Below are 14465 nucleotides of genomic sequence, written 5' to 3' on the forward strand. Positions count from 1 at the left end.
TAAGTGTGCATGTGAGCAGCGAGCGCTCGCTCCCCGAAGAGGAGTGGAGGGCTGTAATTGGAGACATCTACCAGTGCAAGCTCTGTAACTACAACACGCAGCTCAAAGCGAACTTCCAGCTCCACTGCAAGACTGACAAACATATGCAGAAATATCAACTGGTGGCTCACATTAAAGAAGGGGGCAAAACTAATGAGTGGAGGCTGAAGTGTATTGCCATTGGCAACCCGGTTCACCTAAAATGTAATGCCTGTGACTACTACACCAACAGCGTGGATAAATTGCGCTTACATACTACCAATCACAGGCATGAAGCAGCCCTGAAACTGTACAAGGTAAGCCAGTGACAGCAATTTAAGTTGACACCAAATAGACTAGGAATTAACTGTTTCAGTGCTAATTGAACAAGCCTGTGATTAATCATCAGATTAAATGTTTATGGAAGGTGTATAATTGAAAAAAAATACTCAGGCTAATCAAGAAGGTGTGCTCCCAGTGAATTGTGTAGATTCACCTGAGGGCCCACTCAGGTTTCACTTTATGGACACAGGGGACATAAGTTTTTTAAAAGAAGTTCTTTCATCATACATAACTAGAGGGGTTTTGCATGTCTTATAATCTTTTCAAACTTTGTCCATAACATTTTTGATCAGAGGCTTGACAGAGATTATGGAAAATGATGAATTTTCCATACTGTGCATAGGAAAAGAGATCACCTTCTGGCTTATATGTCTGTTTGCAACCATAGTCTGTGACAGCTAAGTTATTTTACATCAGTATTTTCAGTAAGGACATGTAATATACCACATTATTACCAACAATATTCAAAAGTAAGCATTGCCATCTTTTTGTCTGCCCTTCTTTTGCAAGCCAGTAATGATTTTTCACAAACATGAAAGGGTGTGGTGTAGATAAATATGTTAGTAGAATGGCAACTATATTTTTATCTTTACTGGAAAAAACTATGTGGATATAATGAATATGTGGGAGTGATGAATACCATTTATTACACAACTTGTCATGACTTTTTCCAAACCCTAATTATGGGGTAACTTATTTTCTGCAGTGTGTTTACTGGATTGGCTTGATTGTCTTGGTTCATGTACAAAATATAACACATTCATTTCCAAGATGAATAACTTTGTAACTTATTAAAAACTTCTTTTGTCTAGGGGATAAAAAAATTCAGGAAATATTGCAAACCATTAGTCACTGTAACAAGCTCTAAATATGATTAGAAAATCCATTTTGCAAGTGTTATCTATTGATTTATACTAGAGATCTGTGATAACTAAGCTATAAGGAGTCATCTGCTGATTACAGCAGCTATGCTGGTTTTCTAATCATGTTGAAAACATGTACATATGGAGCAAATACAGAAAAGCCTCAGCAGATCTGTAGTTTAAGCAAGAAATAACATTTTGCTGGTGTTCAGCAATGTTCAAATGGATGTTCTGAGTTAACACAGAGTGCACAGGCAGTAACTTGAATTTTCATTTTATAACCTGATAGTTTTAACCTTGGAGTATCTGCTATGGACAAAAATGGCAGTAACACAAGATTAGGTCTATTATATTCTCCCACAGTGCTGGTTGCTCTGCTTTTCCTTAACTCCAGGGGGTTGTTTTTTTGTGTTTGTATGTTTGCTTTTTTAAAGACCCAAATTTTTGTTTTGTAAAGTCCCAAAAGAGCTAAGAGTATAGTGACATAATTTGCCTACCTCAGCAGCAAAACTGTCTTCGGAGGTTCCTGCTCCCTGTCTTTCATGAAATGATTCCTTGCTGCCTCCAGTTATGCTGACTGTAGAGCCATGCTGTAAGGCAGGTTTTTGAAATGACCTGGATTAAACATAGCTGGTCCCCATCTGTTTTTTGGAGTGTTAACCTGGATTATTTCCATGATCTGTTTTATAAAGCTAGCCTTCAGAGAGATGCTGCTGAAAAAAACGTCACAGATAAGAGTGATAGAATGGGAGATGGGAAGGCAGAAGACTTTTCTCAGATGGCTTCACTGCTAAAGCTTCAAAGACTTTGGAAAATAAGATGCCATTCGCTTGTTTCAAAATAAAACCATAGGCATAGATATAGAGTTGCAAGATACAAACCAGCTACTCAAAAAAGCATTGTCTCATCACTTCACACAACCCTATCCCTAGAAAAATCTTGGCCAAATATGTTTGGTTTTGCAGCATGTTCCACAAAATATTTGATTTGGAGTATAAGGGAGTGAGTCTCAACTCTTATTCCTCATCAGTTATAATGTTCTGCTGCTGAAGATATTTATTCTTATTTTTCCAGATTCTGGTTTGTTAGATTCAGTTGTGCCTGTGTAGTTCAGCTATCATATGACCATCAGATGACCAACACTAACCTTGTAAGTTCCAACTCTGAGTCAGTTAAGGAAAGCATCTCAGAGGAGGAGGAATGCATAAGGTCTTAAATAGAATCACAGAATCATTTAGCTTGGAAGAGACCTCCAAGATCACCCAGTCAAACCTATGACCTAACACTAACAAGTCCTCCACTAAACCATATCACTAAGCTCTACATTTAAATGTCTTTTAAATACCTCAAGGGAGGGTAACTCAACCACTTCCCCGGGCAGCCCATTCCAATGCCTTTCAGTAAAGAGTAAAGAACAACCCTTTCAGTAATACCACCTAAACTTCATGTCCTACAGAAGGGCAATACAAAACATAAATCTCATAATCATAAGGTTGCTAGTCTCCTAATACATGTATTTTTAAGATCTGTCCCTAGGATTACTAGTGAGAAACTTAGCTTGTTTGGAAGTTTATGTCTCTCATGACTTCCCAGAGAGGCTTGGAAATTTGAACACTGGTAGGCTTAAAAACTCTCAGAAATCAGACACCACACACACATGCACACACTATTTTCATATAATCTCATTTTAAGGCTAATTTTCATGGAACAATTTATTTAAAATTTGAATTGGTGTATTAGTTTTGTTGTTGTTGTTGTTTTTTTCCTTTTAAGATTTGGGATTGACAGTACTACAGTGTATCACAAAATATCTGTATCTGTATCAGGAATGTAATGCCTCTGTATGTCACCCAGACAACTTTAGTTTTAATTGTGGGTGTACATTCAGTCCATAAGGTGGAAATAAATAAGATTTTGAAAGTCTGTAAAGTTATCTGCTGGCAGACTAAGTTTTTTCAGGTCTTGGTGAAGCAGTTGACGCCAAGAGAGTTGTAAACTTTTTTTTCTTGATACATCAGTTATACTTTTTAGAGCACCTAAGGAAAAAACAAAACAAACCAAACAAACCAAAAAACATTAATTTGTATGAATAATAGATATATGCCTTGGGAGTGATATCGAATATTCAGGAATTGTGTTTATATTCAAGCAGCTCCTCTAACTCTTTTAAAATTAAGGTGCTGTGAATATGGTTTGGCAATACAAACTTTAATCCTAAAACCATCTGAAAGCTCAGAAAAAGAATCTGTGACTTTGTTTCCTTGCTTTGTCAGGCACCTTAGAGTTTAATCTTTAGTCATTTATGTTTATTTAAATGTTATTGGTTTGTGAATTTTCCTTTTGTAAGTGTTGCCATAACAGCTAGATTTCTTTTCCTCTACTTAACTATTAATAAAATAAAAGGATGTCTTTTCACAACCATAGCTTTTAAAGCTATCATGAACATCAGAGCTTCTCTTCTGAAGCTGTATAATTTTGGTCAGTATCAAAATGTCACTTTTAAATTTAGATTCTAAATGTTGTAAAGTAAAACGTTCAGCTGTTTTCTAAATTAAAAAAAAAAAAAGAAAACAAGGAAAGAAAGAAAGAGAAAAAGAAAGAAAGAAAGAAAGAAAGAAAGAAAGAAAGAAAAAAAGAAAGAAAAAGACCTGATTGCTCCTTGCAGAAGGTGCAGTTAGTTTTTTGACTGCTAGGAACTAGAACAAAGACGACCTTACCCTGAGTGAACTCTGCTTGGGCTAGATGAAGTTCCCAAAGACTTGTGTTTGGAATTGTGGAGCTTGATATTAAACCAAATTAAACCACCAAAGAGTGGTGAATCCTTCACAGTATCACGAAGCATCCGGTAACTCCACAAGTAAACAGAGAAAGACGCTATAGCAACAGAGTGCATTTCCATTCTGCAGGAGGAAATGTTGGACTTCTGCAGATTTGGGAACCTGAGGTAGCAAAGTGATCTTTCTGAATATAAACTACATAGAGCTGTAACTGCTCTTAAGGAAGCCATTTTGTGGCTTAGTCAAATAGCTTTTGATTCAGAGAACTGCATATATCATGTCCGGTGCTCATAAAATAGTTTCCAAATACTTTTAATAAATAAATAGTAAAAGGAGTTTAAATCTAACAGGGCAGCCTTTTTGCAAGTAAACTGTAGGGGCTGTAAAGAAGTTTTAGTTAGCCAAGTAACTGAATGACAGGATCAGTTTATAATCATAATAAAAAAAAAATGAAGTCAGTGTATTAAAATATTATTCAATTAGCCAATAATAGCTTTAATATACATTAATTTTATATTGGGTATATACTTCAGTTTACATTATATATGCAGCTATTTAGGAGCTCAGGGCAAGTGACAAGCAACAGTTAGCAGACAAATACTCAGCTGTGTGAAAACTGCATTGGTTTTTCCTTTATTGACAAAATATTGATCCATATCACTATTAATGCTATGATTGTCAGTTCAATTTGGATAGATCACTTTACCTCTCATCTTGTCAAACGGCAAAGATATTACCCAAAAGGAGTGACCCAATTTCAGTTTAAGAAGGTTAAAGGTTAAAGGTTAGCTCAAAAGCATCATCTGCCTAGCTGCTTAACTTTAAACTGATCAATTTAATGAAAATCTGTTTTGCAGATGGTGTTTTAATGTCTTTGGCAGGATTTAGGCAGCTTTAACATTAGACGTATGCTAGTAAAAATTATTTCTTTATTTGACCAGAACAACACCTTTTCTTTTATGTTTTAAGGTAAAAGGCATGTGGGATATGGTATTTTGGCAAAGGACCCAGAAGCAGAAAGTGTTGATGATCTTTCCATATGGGCTCAAAAACAGAATACCTTTATGTCTATTGCTAACGATGACTGAAGAAACAAACAAAGCTGTATTCATTTTTTACCATAATGTTTTACTTTGAAACCATAAAAAAGAATTTCAGTCCAAACTGTCCTTGAAAAAGGCTTGTCTTCTTTGCCTAGAGTGGAATGCAACAGCATTCACATTTTTAACCTGGCAGAGCAAGCTGATCGTCTCTTTTAGACCTTGTATTTGAAGATCAGCAGTATTCTTTTTATTGTTCACAAACTGAGTAGTAATTGTGTTACTTGACTGTAGATACCATAAATAATACGGCAAATTAGTCAATCCAAATGGTAAGTTTTATCTGATGGAGGTTATCCAAATAAACAAAACATTAGATCCTCAGGAGTGTAAAGCAGAGCTTTGTGTTTATGTCTTCTGAGAATCTGGCCCTCACAATTTTTTCCAAGATAATTAAGTTCAGCACAAGCATGTCTTTCTATTTTCAGATCTATGCAATTCAATAGGAATTTCTTGGGCTGCTAATGCAATACTATTATATGTTAGCTTTGTAATTAGCTAGGACTCTATCCCTTTGCTGAAATGCATTGTAATATTACACACACAAGCATAGCTTGCATGTAGCAGTCATAAAAGTGATGCCCTTTGTTTCATATTGACCTTCCAACTTATTTAAAAAAGAGTTTACAATGAGCCTTTGTTTTGCCCACAAATGATCATAAACAGCTTTCTAAAGAGCCCAATAAAATGAGATAATCACAAATGTATAACATCACATATTGAAAGGGTAGAAGAACAAACGGGGCTTTTACTATATTTTATAGGATGGATTTATAGCCTGTCCTTGGGTCACGTAGGGCCAAGAATTTTCATGGTCAGCTGGTTGGTCTTGCTAGCTAGCATCCTCTGCAGGAAATGCAAATACCGTGCAGCACCTGCTCTTCAGCTGGGGTTGTACAGCGCTTTTTAAAAGCAAGGTGTCCACTTCTCTTCTGGTTCAAAGTCAAAAGCTTAATTAGACTAGCTTTTTTTCTGCATGTGTCATCAGTGAGGCAGTCTGTCTGGATTCCACAATGCTGTTCGCATATTTGGATTTTAAATAAACGAGGGCTATTGAATGCTTTGCTCATCTTTATCAGGTGCAGGAGGCACAAGTGGGATTTAGTCCGTAGGTAACTTTTAGTATAACAGTTCCCCAAGGAACCCTGCTTGGGTTTTCCTCATTATCCTTGTTCTGGATGAAAGCATCGTTGTTAGGAATTAAGAACTGAACTGAGGGTGTGAAGTATATGCATGTGGAGGTGAATGGACTAACAGCCCTAATCACTTTGTTTGCTTTACTCTGTTTGACATGATTTTGATACTTGATCAGTCCAGAATTAACACAAAGTCGCATTCTTTTCATTTCAGTTGTCCTGCACCAACTTCATAATTTAAAATCAAATATCCTAGGTATGTTTCAGTCCAATTATTGAACTGTCATTGTCCTGGTATGATGGTAAAAGAGGTCAGGAGATTGTGCAGCATTGATTTGCATAAAAATCATTGTACAAAGGAAATTGGAATATGTCTGCACATCTGAGGAGGCAAAACATGTTTTGCTTAATCTTATTCTTGCTGTTTGTTTTGGTGAAGAAAGCTGTTTTCAGTGATAAACAAAAGTTATTCAAATTTGTTGCTAAACATAAACCCATAAACCTCACGATAGAGGATATTTCATTTTTATAGTACTTTAAGATTTATGATCATTTAAGGTTTTAAATGTTTTATGAAATTTAATTTCCACTGCATGTTTTAGTTACTGTAGTTCAGATTATGCTGTTGTGCTTGCACGTATAAAAACAAATGAAGGTTGAAAGAACACATTGTACAGTCAACTCATGAACATGCTAACTGTACATACTTATACACAATAGACAAGTACAATTATTTTCAAAAAATGTTGGGGGATAGTTGAATAATAATTTCAAATTTATTCTTTTCTATTTTAAATTTAAAATATAATAGTTGAGAAGTAATTCTCACATTATATTTCATGTATATTCTATTTGATATTCAGGTGTTGTCTGATTCTCCTGCCTAGATGGTCCTATATACATTGCAAAAAATGACATGCATTGGATTCGGTTTATGGTACACTGCTAAAGCAAAAAATACTCTCAAATTCTTTAGAGAATTCCCATTGAAATGTTGTCCAGGATCTCACTCTTGAGTGTTATTGTGGATGATGATGTATAAAGCTACTCTTTAAAAAGGAGGCTGTACCAGACTATTTGGACATGACTTCCAGTGCAGAGCCTGCCCAGGGGAGCATGACTTTGTAGTTCCCCTGGCAGAGCAGGAAGAGTGAGTAAGGAGGAGAGCAAAAGCAGCATAAAGAGGATCAGCCTCATTTATTCAGTATGCTCAACAAAGAAAATGGCTGTATAACAGCTGTTTTTTGTGCCTGGATTTCTTTCATTCTGATATTAAGAGAAATATGTAATTATTTCTAACTGAGATTCAAGGTAGAGATGCAATGTATAGTGAATGTAAGAGTATTAGGTCAATGTGTGCATTATGTGTGTACATGCATGAATTGATTGCAGCTATGAATTTAGCAGCCACTCCCACCCAGCCTTGCAACATAGATTTACGTGTTACCCTTAGGAGATTTTATCTGATAGTGCAGAACACACTACAGGTGTCTTCTCTAAAATTTGTAAACACAGTTTAGCAGACTCTTCCAGGTGGGATTTTTCTGTACCATTTATTCCACATAATTAAGAAAAAGCATTGAAAAAAAGACAGGCATGACAGAAAAGTTGTATTTTGACATGCATATGTGTACTTCGGCTTTACTATTGTATTTGATAAGTGTCTGGGCAGAAGCATTCCATGGGTCTATGCATTTGTCAGTCCATCCAGAAAAAATGCCAGATTTGGGAATTTTAGGAGGCTGGTCTATTGTCAAGGTTGGTGAGAATAAATCTTAAAGACCTCATATGTTCAGAACTGAGCTTTGAGTGGTGTAATACACAGCTCTTGAGACTGCATTGTCTCTATATGTGTCTTTCTCTCTAGATAAACAAATTAATTTTCTGCATTTATTTTTTTCCTTTGGGGTACCACTGTCTAGCAACAGTCTGGTCAAATTTTTTTAAGGGAAGATAGTGAAGAGGCTGGTGTGAAATGCTGAGCAATACCAATTCTGTTGGGTCTAGAAAGAACTGGGCAAAATGCAAGAGATGTATTTTATTGGATAAAATTTCATGTGTGTATTTGTGGGCAAAATACAATAAAGTACAACAGGAAATAGGTAGTAATTGCATTAAATGTGGGTAGGATTTTAATGCTAAAAAAAATACCGGAGGTAGCTTGTAATATTTTTTGCTCCTGGTGGTCTGTCTTTTAGGCTGGTGTACTTAACACAGGCAGATAGTGCAGAATGACAGTGGTATATCCTCATACTTATATATAAAGAAGATGAAGCTATGGTGAGAACTGCAAGACCTTCCCTTTGTGGACAGCTGTGAAGGAGGATGTCATGGAAATGACCCCCTTGGTCTGCAGACGAAGGTGCCAGCCTTGCAATTCTGCAGCAGACAGATACGCAGAGTATTGTGTACCATAGCCTCAGGGGAAAATGTATGTGCTACTCTCCCTGTGGGAGGGAAGACATTAAGATAATCTTTAGCTTTTAAAGACAGGGGGCACTGAAGGAAACAAAAATTGAGCAAAGGTTGTCCTTGAATGATGAAGTGTGCGGAGTCCCCTGCCTGGGGCATCCTCCTACAGTAGCAGTGACAAAAACAGAAAACCTGTTTTTATCACATAGGAAGACTGTGAGCAATGCTCCTTGCTTATATGCATGATTGGGAAACTATATATATTTCTAAAGGGGGACATAAATGGTAAAAAAATATTAAATAAAAAAATAAATAAAAACTGGATTTTTGACTGCATTATTTGTCTGATAAAAAATGTACTTTTTTTTCTGTTTAAAACTGTTATCCTTGAGTGTTAATCAAACCATAACGTTAACAAGATTCATATGTCAAAAATACACAATATATAACTACCATTTTATGGCCGGATTATGTGCAGATGACCTGGGATATAGGAATAGTATTCAGGAGTTTGCCCAAAAAACAGATTTTATTTGTGATCACTGTTTTCCCTTGTAATTAGTCCCAAAGAATAAAAGCATATGGTGCTTCCTTGCACTGGTTCTGGATAAATAAATAAATAAATAAATAGGGCTGCCTCTACCCATAGAAGCAGCACAGAATCTGCTGTTCAGGGATACTTCAGGGATATTTTGTGCACAAACTCTTTTACAGAAAAAAAAAATCGTTATTCAGAGAAACTTCAAGACCAATCCTGTTATGATGACACTGTTTAAACCATACAGTGGACACATTTCTGACCAGAACTTCAGCAAACACTTCCAGTGATCTATACCATCTTGTTCTAAAACTACTTAACACTAATGGAATATTTCTTCTGATACCCTAAACTTATGATTGGGCCTATGGCCATCTTTGGCAGGGGGAATGGGAGAGTTCACAGAATCACAGATCAGTTGTCTCCAAACTGATTTATTAAAAAATAAAGATGTTTTTCAGTGGAAATCCTGAAAAGTTGCAACAGGCTCAAGTATCATACCAGGTATGAGTGATACTATCAAGCATTCCTTATGCTAAATTTAAAACTATGGGTCCTAATGGAAAAGAAAAAGAGAAAAAAAAAAAAAAAAAAGGAAGGGCACTTCTTATTCTAATAACAGTATCCCTATTTTCTGTGTAATCTAGACAAAAACTTGCATTCTGGGAAATAGATTAAGGTAAAAATAGTAAAGTTTTCTAATTAAAGAGACAATTTGTGAAGGACCAGAATTTTGGTACTTTTACAGCTAGAACAATGAAACAAAGTCTGAGGATTTCAGTATTCTTGCTTTCTGTGTCTGCTAGTGATGAGAGCATAAAAAAGGCTTGCTTTACTTCTGAAATGAGGCAGCTTTTAGTATCTAGATGTTACTATTTTGGAAATGCCCTTTGGCATTTGCAGTATGTATGCAGCTAATGAATGAGTGGAAATTAGGAAGACTGAAGCTGGTGGAAAAAAACAAGCAGCCAAACTGCAAGGGTTTCTGAAAACCTTATGCCCTTATTTGTCCAGAAACTTCTGTGACTCGAAATCTTTGACCCAGGGGGAAGTCAGCATACTGCTGGTATATATCAGAATGGGATCTTGTGAAGTCAGTCTCAGATGACTGAATCATAGTCTACAAAATATTAAGAATATTTTTACCAAGTTTGTGACCTAGAGTCACTGGGCCAATTCAAAGGCACTACTGTATTGGTCTCCAGGACCTACCATGCTGCAGATGCATCTCAGAAACAGGTTTTACCTAAATTGTTGATATGCTTTGTCGTCAGTTTTTTGTTTTCTAAGATAGTCTCATATGTCATGGTGAATTGGATCTGCTGTGAATATGCTCTGTCTCCTTGTTCCTATATTAACTGGTATGGCTTGCAATGTGTCAGGCTTCGTAAGTATCTTCATGATACTTGAGTTTATGTCTCATATAGAACTCAAAGGATGAAAATTTTTAGAAACGATCATTAGGACACCTGGTGGGTATTTTTGAGAAAGAGTAAATCCTTTCTCAGTTAGATGCTTTGTAGTCTGGTTATTTGAAAAACAAAAATAGGTTTGTGGGTTGAGCTATGACCAACATATAACACAGAGAACCTGAATCCAGAAGTTTTTTCTGGGATGCTTATTTTCCTTCATGAGTTCTCCAATGGACAGCTCAAATTCTGTGACCTCAGCTACCTCAAAAGTACCAAAGGGATGATAAGGTTTGCCTAAGACATTTTGGGGTATACAAATGACAATAGCTATGCTGATGTTGAAGAGTTATATGTATGAGACATTTTTTCATGAAAAGGAAGAGAATTGAGCTGGTAATCAATAAAGAAGAGCTCTGAAATCTCATGTTAGAGAATTCAAGCCCGTTTCCCAATTCCCTCATCTTCTGATCTCTGCAAGTATAAAGGTTCCATGCCTTTTGCGTTCACAACAACAAGGAAACAAATGTCTCTCCTTTACTTTTAGTAGTTGTGTATCCTAATAGCTTTAGAAGGTGAGCTTAATACTGTCTCGACTGGGAAACAGTGCATGGCCTTGGGGAAAAAGAAAATGTGTCTCTAACCAAGCAGAGGCAAGAGAGAGGTTGGCCCCCAGTATGTTGGCAGCTTAATGGACCTTATAGAAACATAACTAAGCATACCACTTAATTTCTTCATATTTGTGGAGAAATATCTGTCTTCTTCTCTCCCTATATTTATCTGTATATCTGTCTGATACAGTATCTGTTACTGGAAGGAATGAGTTAGAGATGAAATCTGAAGTTGTTCATGCTCGTGAGAACTTTATAGAGCCAGACATTATCCAAGGCTAGTAGAAGTCACAGTTGTTGGAGACTGGGTTTCTTGCACAGAGGGTGCAGTGAGGGGAGGCAAAAAGGCAGGTGTGTGCACTTATAAAAGTGTACACTTCCCCAGAGCATAAACAGAATTTAAAATTATGTGTGTCCATACATACCACAGGCTGCTACTGTCACCTGATAAAATACTATACAAATGTCTATATATGTTAGTGTCTGCTGTAGTAAAGGTTGGATTTCCATTTCTGTTCTATTTTCTATCTCCTAATTACTCGTAATTTTCTTATAAACACTTCTAGGGCTGAAATTATCAGGATTTGTGCTAGCTTTAAAGAATATTTCTTTCTTCTTTGGAGGTGTTTCTGAGTCACCTCATTGTGAGTTATCTTACCCACCTGTCCTAATGAAAAATACTCCATTGCAAATAAAGTTAGTCAAGTACATCTCTTGCAATGGCTGTCCATAACATAAGAGAATGTTATTTTAGAAGAAACAACACGTTAATTGGCCAAGCATGTAATCATTGTGCTATCACAGTAAATTATACCATTAGTTCAACTTATCTAATCTCTTTGCTCCAGACCAGCTAACAACAATTGCTTCCCAGACCAGAGTAAAAAAAATCTTTAGTGAGCAAATATGGAATAATATTGCTCATAAAGTATAATTATGTGGTTTTTTTGTTTTGTTTTGTTTTGTTTTTTTCTCAGATGTCCTCTTTAGTTAAAGAACAATGAATTAACATTGTACAAATTCAAATATATATGTATATATTTGCTTTCCAAAAAAATGGTCTTTGGATAGTCTTATATGTACACAAATATCAATTCAGTTCATAAACTTAACTCTTGGCTTCCTACATGCAGTGGGAAGGACTTCCACAGGTTATTTTAACCTGCATATAAATATAATTGCTTAAAAATTTCTTGTCATTCATTTAAGTCATAAGTTTTGTTTGTTTATTCATCTGGTAGCAGAACAAGAAATATAATGCATTCTTACTTGTTTTATGGTCTTTCTATATAATCTTTATTTATTCATAAGTAATCTTTATTTTATGATCTATCATGTCTTTCTTCTGCTTAAACTATTTGTGCACCATACAATTTCATTCTATTCATTACTGTTTTTAGTGGAATTTTTTCCACATTTCTGCTAATTCCAATGCTGGTCTCTGAACTCCTTCTACCCCTGCTAATTTTTTTCTAGAGATATTCAGATATTTCAGAACTGAACACACTGTTCTCACTGTAGCTGTATGATTTTATTGTATCATGCCTGGTGCATCCAAAAATATATCTGCTTTAAACAAATACTATTGCATTCTGTTGTAACAGCTGCATGTATCAGTACAGGCTGGGGTATGACCTGCTGGAGAGGAGCTCTACGGAGAAGGACCTGGGGGTCCTGGTGGATGACAGGTTGGCCATGAGCCAGCAATGTGCCCTGGTGGCCAAGACGGCCAACGGGATCCTGGTGTGCATTAAAAGGAGTGTGGTCAGCAGGTCAAGGGAGGTGATCCTCCCCCTCTACTCAGCCCTGGTCTGGCCTCACCTGGAGTACTGTCTCCAGTTCTGGGCTCCCTGGTACAAAGAAGACAGGGATCTCCTGGAAAGAGTCCAACAGAGGGCCACAAAGATGATACAGGGCCTGGAGCATCTTCCCTATGAGGAAAGGCTGAGAGACCTGGGTCTGTTGAGAAAACAGACTTTGGACTTGAGAAAAGAAGACTGAGAGGGGATCTTAATAATGTCTATAAATATCTTAAGTGTGGAAGAAAGAGGCCAACCTCTTTTCAGTGGTTTATGGGGACAGGACAAGGGGCAATGGCCAAAAAATGGAGCACAGGAAGTTCCGCACCAACACGTGAAAGAACTTCTTCACGGTGAGGGTGACGGAGCAGTGGAACAGGCTGCCAGGGAGGTTGTGGGGTCTCCTTCTCTGGAGATATTCAAGGCCTGTCTGGATGCCTACCTGAACAACTTGCTCTAGGGAACCTGCTTTGGCAGGGGGGTTAGACCCGATGATCTCTTGAGGTCCCTTCCAACCCCTACAATTCTGTCATTCTGTGATTCTGTTCTGGATTTATGTTGTCTTTCATTCCATGCCTCTTTGCATGACTTTCTTCATACTGATGCCCAAGTTTCCTGGACTTGTTACATTTAATTTAGACACCAGTAATATGTTTGATTGGTTCAGATGGTTCCTTATAATATATATTTCTTGGATTAATTTGTCAATACTAAATTTCACCTGTCTGCATAGCTAGTTTTAAACCTGTCTGGCTTTCCTGATGGTTCTTTGGCTGGTTTTGACTGGCATGAATTCTTTTACACTCTCTTGAAGATCAGTCCTAGTTTGGTGGTAGAAGACCCAGAGGTCACTTTTGCTGTGTTGAGTGGCTTGTTAGTTCTTGTAGCTTGGTTTCTGCCTGTCAGTTTCTAGCCCATGACTTTTTTTTTTTTTTTTACCTCTCTGGTAGGTGTCTACATTAAGTGGTTAGGCTATCTCGTGCTTAGTGGACAGAGAAAAACTCCAATTCTGAATTACACTGTGGAAGAATTCCCTCTACTATTAAGAGGGTGAGGAAAAGAAGCATCTGGCTTACTCCCATGTCACATTGCGTGTCTCTTCAGAGAGCAGTTGCCTCTTCTTGCTTTCCCATGTCTATTGATAATACACAGTTTCTTGGGGGTGCAAATAGCAGTAGACAGTTAACTGGTCATTGAGCCTGAAGAAAAGAAATAGCTAATTAGCCATCTAGCTGAAAAAAATAAAATAAAATAAAATAAAATAAAATAAAATAAAATAAAATAAAATATTCCCAGATACTCATTTGCACATACAAAACAGAAGATGTTTCTGCAAGTGGACTACAAGTCTGAGGCATAACTCAAACAGACTCTGTAGTGTGCTCTTTTTCAGTGCTAACTTTAATGTATTATTGATTGTTATTAAGGTACACTATGAAATACAGATGGGGTGTCTGTTG

At 36.7% G+C, this 14465-nt stretch overlaps 1 protein-coding gene across 4 annotated transcripts in view; it reads left to right on the forward strand.

Moving 5' to 3' along the window:
• ZFHX4 (zinc finger homeobox 4) overlaps nt 1-14465 on the forward strand; it is a 152935-nt gene that overhangs the window by 27741 nt on the left and 110729 nt on the right. For all 4 annotated transcript variants that reach the window (XM_035546473.2, XM_035546480.2, XM_035546475.2 and 1 more), the window contains exon 3: nt 1-335. This exon is cut by the window's left edge. In XM_035546473.2, the coding sequence (XP_035402366.1) occupies nt 1-335 (335 nt within the window). The remainder of the gene's footprint in view (nt 336-14465) is intronic.

Source organism: Cygnus atratus, chromosome 2, assembly GCF_013377495.2.
Source record: "Cygnus atratus isolate AKBS03 ecotype Queensland, Australia chromosome 2, CAtr_DNAZoo_HiC_assembly, whole genome shotgun sequence".
NCBI classification, from domain to species: Eukaryota; Metazoa; Chordata; class Aves; order Anseriformes; family Anatidae; genus Cygnus; species Cygnus atratus.